Source organism: Lissotriton helveticus, chromosome 3_1 (genome assembly GCF_964261635.1).
Source record: "Lissotriton helveticus chromosome 3_1, aLisHel1.1, whole genome shotgun sequence".
Taxonomy (NCBI): Eukaryota; Metazoa; Chordata; class Amphibia; order Caudata; family Salamandridae; genus Lissotriton; species Lissotriton helveticus.
In genome coordinates this window covers 441,115,319-441,127,390 of record NC_136061.1, presented here as the reverse complement: position 1 = coordinate 441,127,390, position 12,072 = coordinate 441,115,319, and the positions used below count along the sequence as shown (strand labels likewise).

General features: G+C 40.0%; 1 protein-coding gene across 1 annotated transcript in view; it reads left to right on the top strand.

Moving 5' to 3' along the window:
- Positions 1 to 12,072, top strand: part of ZDBF2 (zinc finger DBF-type containing 2) — a 269,121-nt gene that overhangs the window by 228,488 nt on the left and 28,561 nt on the right. The window contains exon 4 of the mRNA XM_078680302.1: positions 6,309 to 6,366. Coding sequence (XP_078536428.1) covers positions 6,309 to 6,366 — 58 coding nt within the window. The remainder of the gene's footprint in view (positions 1 to 6,308; positions 6,367 to 12,072) is intronic.

Sequence of the window (12,072 nt, the reverse complement as noted above, 5' to 3'; positions counted from 1 at the left end):
AGAGTCCCTGCAATATTTGAGGGCCATGACCATAGAGAATTTTATGTGTTATACAAAGAGCCTTGAATTTAATTCTTTGTTTTACAGGTAGCCAGTGTAGTCGAAATAACGCTTGTGAGATGGAACAGAATTTCGGCAAGGCCAGTAGAGTACGGGCTGCAGCGTTCTGAGCCCTCTGAAGTCTCTTGATGACCGTCAGATTAGAGCCCAACAGAAGGGCATTGCAGTAGTCCAGATGAGAAAGGACCATAGATTGGACTATTGTCTGGCGAGTGGGGGGCTCAAAGAATCCTAAAATGGGCTTGAGTGAGCGAAGGCGACCATAGCAGGTGCCTGCCACTCTTTTTGCATGGGAGTCAAGAGCTAAGGAGTTGTCCAGCAAAACCCTCAAATTCTTGACTTCCTGTTTCGGCGTCGGAGACAAGCCCAATGATGGAGGCCACCAGTGCTCATCCCACTTCTGTAGATCACGACCGATCAGAAGAAGATCAGTTTTTGCCGCATTAAGTTGGAGACAATTCTCAGACAGCCAGCTGGAGACAGCCAGAAGATCGTCACGCAACTTAACTCGGTCCGACTCAGCATCATTAGAAAAGGTGAAAATAAGCTGAGTGTCGTCCGCATAAGATGTTAATTTAATTTCACGTCCCTTGGCTAGAACAGCCAGGGGGCGGACATACACGTTGAACAATGTGGGACTGAGAGCAGACCCCTGCGGGACTCCACAACTGAGGGGGAACCTGCTAACGTGTACGGAGGGGCGTGAACCTGGAAGGAGCGATCCGATAAAAATGACGCAAACCAATCCAGGGCACTGCCCCCGACCCCGATCTCCCCTAGACGCTTAAGTAAAATCTTATGGGAGACCGCGTCGAAGGCCGCACTCAAGTCCAGCAGAATAAGGGCTGAGGTGTTACCCAGATCTTGTGCCACCCTCAGCTGTTCGGTGGCTGCCAAGAGGGCAGACTCCGTGCTGTGATTGGCTCGAAAGCCATTTTGAGATTCGCCCAGAATCTTATTAGTCTCCAAGTAACTAGTCAAGGTGGAGTTCACATGGGATTCCATCACCTTGGCCAGGTATGGCAACAAAGAGATTGGTCTGAAACTGTCTGGCCGTAAGGGATCCAGGGTAGGTTTTTTTTTAGCAAGGGGATCACTTTAGCATGTTTCCAAGAGCAAGGGACTGTAGCTGTTTGAAGTGAAGTATTGATCAACTCCCTCCCCTCAAGCAGAATGAAGTCCTGGTAAGTTCTAAATGTCTCAGGTTTAACAGGGTCATCTGGTGACCCGGACTTCACCATTGAGGCCAGAAGTTCCAGATCCGTCAGAGAGAGCAGTGGGAGGGTTTGAAGGGAATAGGGACGGTCGAAAGGGTCGGTGACTTCGCCAGAAGAAGTGACTGGCACGTTGGAATTGAAAGAGTTGTAAATCCCTTTTACTTTATTGACAAAAAAACAGTCCAATTCTTCGCACTGTGCGTTGGGGACTATAGTGCTTTCGGTTGCCTCAGGTGTTTTAGATAGATCCTTTATTAGGGAGAAGATCGTTTTCGAGCGATTAGTGCTTGAATTAATCAGAGTCGTATAATAAATGGCTTTGGCCTTTTTTATTTGTCTGTGGTAGGCTTTGGTGGCAGATCTGTAGTTGATTTTAGCAAGAGGGTCATAGGAGCGTCTCCAGTTGCGCTCCAGAATTTTGCAGTGCTTTCTTTCAGTTGCAAGTGCTTCAGTGTACCAAGGATGAGTCTGGTCGCGTTTGGGCCTACAATGCACTCCCACCACACATCAGAAGAATTACATCCATTGCAACCTTCAAAAAGGAAGCAAAATCGTACTATATGAGCAAATTTCTTCCATAAAGACCTTAGGGGAGGCCTGCTATCCTTAAACTGCCAAAGTTATTACTGAATGTATATTTATCTATATACTATACCGAAGTGCTTATCTTTATGACGGATGAAACAATATTTTATAAGCTATGTCAGTCCACACTGGATCATGAACAAAGATGATCATGTATTTTAACTGTGCTTGACAACTGTATTATTGAATGTATATATTTCTATATGCTAAACTGAAGTATGAAACATTAACAACTGATGAAACTCTACTGTAAAGCGCTCTGACACCCTACGCTGGGTCTTGTTCGCGCTATAGAAAACACTAAATAAATAAATAAATAAAAATACTCCTATGGACCCTCATGCTGGCAAACTCATATAGCCACATACACAAACATACACATGCTTTCACATGGAGACCCCCTGACAATATGCATACTCGCTCACCTACACAAACACACACGTTTACCATATTGTACAGTGATCACAGAGTTGGTTCAAAGAAAAATAATAATCAGGTAACTTGTGATTCAATTCAAATATATAACGATAATATACACAACATTGTAGGTTTTCTCATATATATATATTTTTCAAACGTGACACTTTTTACGTATAATTGCTGGCACGAAAATATACGACATGTGCTCTTTATTCCATGTTATTTAAAGACTTCAACACCCCTAATTAATAACAATTGTTCGATTTCATATACCGCTCACAGCCACAGTTATTTCCGCTTAGTAGCACCGAGTAGTTAATATGAGTGTAAAATCCCACACATATGCCGCCACGGTTGTATTTGACAATATTGGTAAACACCCTGATAAGCGCATGCTTCCACTGGTCTCCCACACAATTCTAGGAACTGTCAATCGTGGCGAATTCACCTGGAGCCGCCTGAGTGTAGAAACCCTTGCCTACTTCAAATATCGTCTTGGAGTTTGGAATTGTAACCCTCCTTTTCTCTAGGGGTGGTAATTTAAGAGCCCTGCACCGTGCACAATAACAGTTGTTCAGATTCTCTCCTCCCTCAGCTCTCCCAGGGTCCCGCCCTGCCCCACCCCCTCCCGGCTCACCTGATGAAGCCCCTGCAAGCGGTGTGTTGCAATGAGCAGAAAACAAGAAGTCAACACGAGCCTGGCAACCGGAAAGGGGATGAGAGGAGAGAGAGAGAGAGAGAGAGAGAGAGAGAGCAGGGTGCGACCGCCCCCTTCAGAGCGGCGCACAGGGCTTGTGGTTTGCGCATCTCTACCTAAGAGAGTTGAGCTGGTTTCTTTCCTGTGCTGCCTCCTAATCTGTAATAATGTAGCTAAATGGGTTAAATAAATAACAGTGCCTTACTGCAATGCTTTCTAAAACTGCACTGAAAATATATCAAAAATGGCAACTGTTCGTTGAAGCGAGAATGGTCCCAAGTATCAGTTGTTCCGTGTAGCACATGCCGAAAGCTAACGTGGCACACTCCACTCACGGCCAAGATAACAAGCGCGCCCCGAAAACGAAAACAAAAAATCGGAGGATCGCACCGGAGCTTATCTTTATGGGGCCATGTGTTTGAAAACACATGGCCCCATAAAGATAAAAATCCTTTTGCGACAGAAATAAGTCGAGTGAGCCCGTCCAAGTGGGACGGCTCAAAGAGAGAAAACTTTCGGTCACCAAGTGCTCTTTCCCAGTGGCTGGCCACCGTTTAGCGTAAACAGTGACGCCAGCCAATGGGAAAGAGGGGCGGCACTGAAAGCCCGCTACTGAAACCTCCTGATAACACTAAATCTCGCCAGTGAAACTGCACATGTGCGCAGCTCTAGGCTTCGACCTAAAAAAGGGGGTATGTGTACAGCTCCATCAATAAAAGTGACAGTCAGCCAAAATATATATTTTGGAAATTGGTTTTGTTATTCCTAGTTTGTGTTCAGCTCTTGGAAATACTCAGAAGTGCAAGCTTCAACTTTAATGGTTGCAAATTGTCTTGCAAGCAAAAGCAAAAGAAAGTACCACAAACCGAATGCAAACAGCGAGAAAGAACATTAGTCAAGGAATCAATCAGTACTTAGTCAATGCTTCAAGGAAGAAAATAGACCCCATATGACAAAGTGAAGCCCACACACTCTTCAATGAAAAAGAAGAAAATAAGAGTGACAACGAAGCGAACCAATGGTTTGTAATGGGCAGCATTTTTCTTCTTCAATATAACAAAAGATTGTCTCAAGAAACAGTGCATGCTCTATCTCGGACGAGACCTAGAAATGGCTGCTCAGCTCTGTCCAGAGCTTCATATATTTAATATAGTCTGGAGTGCAGCATTGCATTCCTGGGCTGGTTGATCTGTTTATTGCGGGTCATATCGCGCGCAAAATAACTGGAAAGGATGACTTTTAATTCCTATTCATGGTGCACGGTGATCATCATAGTATAGGCCTGGCCTCTCTGCTCAAAGTTGTTTAAGAAGTATCGGTCGTATAGAATACTCTGATCATTCTCCTTGCACTGCGTAACAGTACCCAAGTTAAAAAAAGACCACATAAACTTCCAGTCTTTTAGCTCAGACGACTATGATGTGAAATGCTTTCCTTTTAGCCATTAAACTGATGAATAACGACTATGCATTCCACCTTGCTCTGAACCGTTCTTGTTAAATCAATTATTTTAGAGCTTTTGCATTTGTTGCTGTTTGGAACGGTAGTCTGTCTCTTAGAGCCAAAAGGCTGCATCCATTGTGAGTGTTCACACCTAACAAACAACCGTAACATTGTGTAGCATACTTTTTTTTGCATTGTATCCCTCGTTTGTATAGCACATTTTGACTGCTGTTCTGATCCTGGAAATATAGAACACTATTTACTAAGAATAACTCCAGAATAAATGTTCTGTAAAAAGCTGCACCCAACACATCATAGTTTTAAATTCTGATGGTCAGAAAACATGTTTCTGGTAGTCACGTCTTTAATGCACCTCGAATGGAAGTACCAAGGGGCCATATGAACATCTTCAGTGCCTATGGTCTGACACATTTGAGGTCCATACACTCATTTTGCCAAATTAGGCTAGCTACAGCACATGCATTTACTTGAAAGGATTGCGAGTTAGCGCATGATCTGGAACCAGTAGAGCCTGGAAACACCAAGGAATAACCACAACATTTTATGCACAGGTGTCTGCTGCTCATGTTCTAACTCATACATTTACCACTTTAATGTGTGTGGTTCACACTGCGATGCTGATGTAACAGTTCTTTGTAAACACGTGTTTTCCTTAACCAACGCCAAATATAAGAAACGCACAGCATTATTTTAGAGTTGGAAAATAAGGTATGTAATTACATAATGCCCATGGAAACCAGAAAAATAAGCAAAATATCAATCATAAATTTAACAACATTCGCATTCAAATTCACTGCAACCTCTGGTGTTTTTTCCTGAGACGGTCAAATCCCTCATGGAGTTTGGGCTGCTATTTGTAAACTGCTTCCATTAAAAGAAAATACTTCATTTGGTCACATAATTAGTTACAAACTTTGAAATAATGAACGTTAATAATGTCGGGAAAATTAAAATATTGCCCCAATAGAGACATTGTAGAGGGAGAACAGAATCTTTGTTTGTGGCTCTGGAAAAGACTTAAACATTTTAATTTAGTAGGATGAATATAATAAAAATACCAGTCATTGGTATGTCATGCTTGACGCTGTTCAGAAACGCTATAAAGTAATTGTTATACACTAGAAGATATTATTTGTAGCTGAAGTTTAGAGAGAGATTGTATTATATTTTGTTATTGTACGTACAGGCTTAGTATTTCACACGGATGAAGAGGATTTTTCTCGAGCTGCAGTGGGTAGATATATATGTGATTGAAGTATTTAAATGGCGTTTTCAAATGATTTCACAAATTAAATAAGTCAAACAAAGAAGCATCTGTGAGAATAAATGATATTGATTAAAAGGCAATATTGATTTGCACATAAATGGCAGTGGTTGATTAATATGATCAGAAGATTGAGTTCTACATCTCACAAAAAGACATAATGGGGCTAAGACAGAAGGGGGGTGAACAAACTGAGGATAGTGAAATCCGATATTTGTGAGCTAGAATTTATTTCAAATGTTGTAGGTCCATTGAGCAAAAGGGCTTCCTTTTGCATTCTGTTAAGCGTCATGGGGGACTTACGCACACCCATTTAACGCACGAACTTCAGTCACTGCTGCCCAACTCATACTTGCAGTGAAGAAGTGAGAACATCATTCTACCGGGTTCTGCAGGTAATTATATTGTTATGTTTGTATTCATATGTAATTTGCATTTTAAAAATAATTCTAGAAAATACATTTGTGCTAGATCATGAAATCCACAACGTTTTTTTTCCTTCTTTAATCTGTTTACAATATTGAAATATTGGTGTACATGTCATATTTGTGAGAAATATTTTCATACTTTTCTGAGGCATCTGAACTTTTTCTAATTCTAGGCCCGTGTATGAAAAGGAAGAGTGCAGAAAAGTCTCCAAGTGTTCAGAAGGGCAGCAGGTGGGTTGTACACTAGGGCCATGTCTCCTGGCCTTTCAAGTATGCAGAGCAAACCGGGGGACTTAACATGGAGTAGGGTCCTTGGTCTTTTAAAAACAGAGATGCTCCGGGGGTGGGGGGAGGGGAGACGTACAGAAAGGTGCAACAACCCTGTTTTAAATTCATTTTCATCTGTTCATTAAATTGTGGTTCCAACAGAGGGAAGAAATCAGTTTGTTGCCTCCCATGTGTAAACTCTGGAGAGAGAGTTTTAAATACAATACTCCTTGCTAATTAGATATAAAATCATTAGTCTGATTATTCATTGTTATTTTTTTTAAGTAAACCTCTACGCTTAACTAGTGGGTTGATGTGGCAGAATCAAATACACTTAATTAGTGATCAGTTTTAAACGGTAAAGCTTCATTTGAAAGTCACTTCAATGTCCTTCTTCAATAGATTTCAGAATATTTTTAGACCTATTTGAAGACTAAAACATCCACTAAATTATAAAAGAGGTAACCAACAAATGTGTAAATGTGTAATTGTGGCAAACGATAAATCAATAAAACACATTCGATAAGGCATCGATAAAAGCAAAGTCGGCCCAAAAATATTATTTTGATATTGGTCACATGCGGCAAAGTTTTGTTATTCCTAGTTGTTTGCATTCAGCTCTTGGAAAATAATGGAAGGGCAGGCTCCTGTCTCGCCTTTCTTCAGCAAAGTGATTTTATGCAAGAACAATTTGAGTAGAACAAAATGGTTTGAGAGAACCTTAGTTAGAAACATGGATGGCCCCTAATCACTAGACAGAGCCACTACTTGCTGGGAACATGTCAACATTCATAGTTAGAAATGTTAATTTAGAGCTGATTTAATCCCACCCCATCCTGAACAACTGAGAAACAGCTATTTGTGTATTTAAACTCTCCTGTGAGTTTCAAGCTGTTATCTCAGGTTTTTATCTCTTGCATACAGGCGTATTTAGCTGCTGTTGTCAAACACCTATTGTCTCCAGTACAATAAAATAATACGGGATGGCTTTTAGTCTGCAACCTTGTATAGTATTAACGATGTCAGATATTTCTGATTAATTGCCTTCCCTTTCAATACTTGTGTTTGTCCCACCCTCTAGTATATTTTCCTTTATCATTCTCTGAATGGGTGAGTTGAATCCTTTCACCGTTGGCATCTGAGTGCTATTTTTTCACCTGGCTTTAGCCCCACACGTGAGCATAAAGTTCCTTTCTCTCTCTGCACCCTCCTCTGACATTCCTCTACACTCAGCACCACACTCTTTATTCATCCTGACCTTACTGGTCCCTACCTTACCTCTGCTTCTTTTAATTATTTATTTTTTATGTTTGCTTTGAGGGACTGGCAGTTTCACACTGCTGCCAGGGCGTACTCCACTCACTATTACTCTGTTTTTTGTGCGTACGTTTTACAAATTATTATTTATCATTCCATAGTGGCTGTCGGGCATCTTAGAACACGAAATAAAAGTTTCAAATCCTATCACAAAATGGGGTGGGGTGTCACAAATGAAGCACACACTCTTTACTAGAAAAAATATTCCAACACGTCTCCCCATGAGTCATCACAGACTGCAGCGGCTATTTTGGAATTATTATTTCTAATGCTGACACAAACACACTTTGGGCATTACTGTACCATTTTAAAGGTGAAACCGGTTTGCTTTGCCAAAGCTTGTTAATGCTGAATCACATAACATGTCAAACATTTGATCCTTTCGTCCAAAAGGTTTTATGTAAAAAAAAAACACACTTCAACTATATTAAAGTAGGTCAAATCAGAACCATTTCAGATACTTAGATTTTCTTAGTCATTTCATGAAGTGCAAAAGCAAATTATTGCCTCTGCATGACTTTTCATATTTTCTCCTAGTGTTTGGAAAATAAAAATTTGAACAAAGTGTGGATATCTTCCCGTCTGTTATCTATAGCGTTATTGTAGGCTTACAGAATTTAATGTCAAAGTTGGTTGCAGAATGTTTTGATGTTAGTCAGGTTAACAGACTGTGTACCATTATGAAAGTCTGTTTCTGTTCTGTTGATGCCTTAATACAATATCTGAGTCTAACAAAATAGTCTGTACAAGTTCAGAATTCCTTTCGCACAATGTGAAATGCAAATAGAATTCATAATTCTTGGAAGGATAACACTGGTAAATAATGTGCAACATCAAAGTATAAATCTTTGATCTCGAGAACTATCTGGACTATTTTTCTGTATCCAGCACATCGGTGATAACTTCATTCAGGCGCAGTGCCAGGAGTTCCAAGCTCTGGCAACAAGAGTTCATCTGCAGCAAATAAGTCTCTTGGTTGCTTAGCAAAGAATGCTCCAAAACACTAGGAAACTATATGCTATGAATCTAAGGTGGCTGTTATCACTGCAAGTGGTGTGATGGTCCTGTGGTGCCCTAGGACTTTTAGTGTGTCACCTTTGTGTTTCGTGTTGTTGTGTTTGTCTCCTTAGCGGAGTCTCATACCAAGCAAACTCACACTCTGTGAATACTGCTGATCTCTGTTGCTGTGACAGAGCCACACATCAAGACGTCTGGAGTAGACAGTCTCCTTATCCTTCCAGGGTATACAGGTGATGTGGTCTGTGGACCATGACACATGTATGACGTGGAATTCTTTCCTAAACTCGATTAGGATCATTTTCATGGACATTTCTAGAAGTGAGAATGGTATTTAGAATCCATGGCATCACTCGTTTTATTTCTAAATTAAGAAATCTGGGCAACTTGAGGGAATTATCTACTGACTTCCTCATTGTTTATACAGAATGGTTGTTGGTAGTTTTCGATGCCTGCCTGGTTAAGACGCCGCCTCCTCCTTCTGGCAGATAATTTATTGTTCAGCCTAGGTATCTTGTTGCTTCAAGGAAATATTGAGGCTAACTTATGTAATATGAATGCATGGGAATCGAAGAGATATAAGGACCAAAGTCCAGAACGTAACACAGAGGCTGTGCCATCTCCACTATTTTCTCTTTGCTCATCCATTTTCGTAAGGATTTTTGCTTTGGTGTCTTTTTGTGGGTCCCCTAATCTCTATATCTGCAAACTGAGGATTTGATGCCTTTAAGGGACACTCATGATATATTCTCTCCTTTGCTTTCCCAACATTTAATCGTGGGGTATCTCCCACAACCACATCTGCGGGAACCCTTAATTGCAATAGCTAATTATATTTTTTTAATAGTCTTCTTCCTCTATGGTATTGTCTATTTTCTATTAGTTTTATAGAGAATCTGCAAAAGGCATCTGATATTTCGATAGGATTTTTTTACAGGTTTTCTTTTTTCATCTTGTGTTGCTGGAATCGCTGTCTGAGCTTTTCCTTGTTTCAGCGGAAATGCTAATCGTGTGTCTGCTTTTTCTCTTGATTCATAGTGCCTATATTTTAGTTTGATGAATGCTTTTTTCTTCATAAAAAGTGAAAAATTAGTTCAGTTTAAATCTCCTAGTCTGTAACTAAATATGTAGCGAGTATTTCGGTGATGCATTATATTGGTCAGTGATGGCATGTCACTCCATAACATTTGTTCATTTCTAGCTTTTCTTTTGACAATTGCTGCTTCTTGTATCGGAACACCTTGCCGTGTTGGGTTACTTGAAGCCCACAACATCTAAGCTGAGGCAACAGTATGGACGTTTTCAATGTTTATGTATAGATATGTGGTCTTTGTTCGGTAACTTCTATCTTTGCCACATAGTCTGGTTAATACACCGTGACCCATGTTGAATTGTATTTGAATTGGAGAATGGTAAGATATGATTCCTTTTAAATTCATAACCAATCTTATTGGGGGCGTTGTAGAAGAAAATTGTCAGAGAGTTGCTGTATTACATACAAGAGAATAAAAGGTGTAATGTTTCTCTTAATGGTGTAATAATTCTCAAATGTCTTTGAGACCGTAATCTTTAATGTCTTCTAGTAGCACGGTGTCTGGTGATATAACTGGTACAGGTGGTACCAGTTATATATAGAATTGGATCAGGTGGCAAGTTCCAGTCCCCTCTGGTCATTATGGGTTTAGCTTAAAACTCTGAACTCATTCTCCAAAATTGGAGTAGGAAATCTTATTTATGTTTATTGGGTGCATACATGGAGAATATGTTGAATGTAGAGCCACAAATCTTCAAATTCGAAAAAAATATCTGCCTTTGAGTTCATCCCAAGATTAAAGTAATTTATAGGGGAATGTTTTATTCATTTAGGATTGCTGCTCAACATCGTCTGGAAGATTTTGAAGCACGCACTGGCATTCCTGAGGAGTAAAACATGTGACTACTAATAAGCTCTCTCTCATGTGCCCTCTTAGTATGTAAATAGTAATGTTATGTGTCATCCCATTCACATTTAGGGAAATTACTTTAGTTTGTTTATTTAGTTGGGTCCCAATAGATTTATATCTTCAGTGTTTATCATAAAGTAATGGAGATTTCAATTCAACCGTAGATAAACTGAAATATCAGTTTTAGGAATATAGGTGTTATCTATAAAGCTTTTATAAGAGTAAGAGTTCATGAAAACTATCGCAGAAAGGCAACTCAATTATTCAAAGTGATTAAAAGGTAATTAAATCAGGATATTCCACTCAAGGGCAGTGCCGGCTCAATCTCTCGTACAACCCTTGTCTGCTTCCGGCCCATGCAAAGCAGCTCTGCTGAATGATTTTTTAACCTATAGACTTATACAATTAAGGGATTACAGATATACTGGTTCCTGGACTCATCAATTACGCTTCATTTCATTGGTAGAGTAAACGTAATTTGCAGTTACAATGACCTTCTAAATTATACCATGGTGATGTGACCAGTGATGTCCTTTGTTCAGTAGTTTTCACTAAGGGTGCAAAGCCTTTACCCAAACATTGTTCAATATAGCTAAACAAAACTCGTTTTACAGTGCATTAAGGGAGGAGAATTATTTTTTTTTCTTCTTGACCAGCAATAAAGATTACATTGAATGTAGAAATGAAGCCCCAAACAACTCCACTTCATATTGCCAAAGTACAGTTTGGTGTCCCATTAATAGCACACAATACTGTATCCTCCTTGCATTCAGCTCCACATTTGCTAACAGTTGAAACCTACTGGAACAACTGGGGGTAGAAGTTGTCTTAGTTTATGAACATTCAATGCAAGAAATTCCCTTAAGGGACATTGCATAAGCTCTAATTATGTGTCCGGTAATTGGCAAAATAAAGAATTGGACTTAAATCCTAAGCTAGACAGCATTGTTATCCAAAAGTATGATCTGTAATGATTTAACATTTGAGTGGTCCTGTTCAAGACACAATGAGGGAGAATCGAAATGTGCCTAGCAGTGTAACGGTAAGTTTCAATTCTATTAAGGACACGGAGGCGAGGATTATGCTTTTGTACCTTCTCCACTGCTTTATTACAAAAGTCGCAGCAGCCAAAAAACCATCAAATAACAACAGCCCTACCTTAGAACAAAGGATATGGGCAAAACAGAAAAGAAATGTCCATAAACCACAACTCCCATGAGTCCCATTAGGCAGTCCATAACATAGTCCTTCCTTAGTCTCCACCGCAGCTAGATAGGACGTCCTTCTCATGACCACTTCCTCTTTCTTCGCGCGAGGCACGCTATGTCATCACTGATCCTGCTTGGCACTCTCATTTCCTATGAAGAAAAATGCCACAACATCAGCCGTGAAA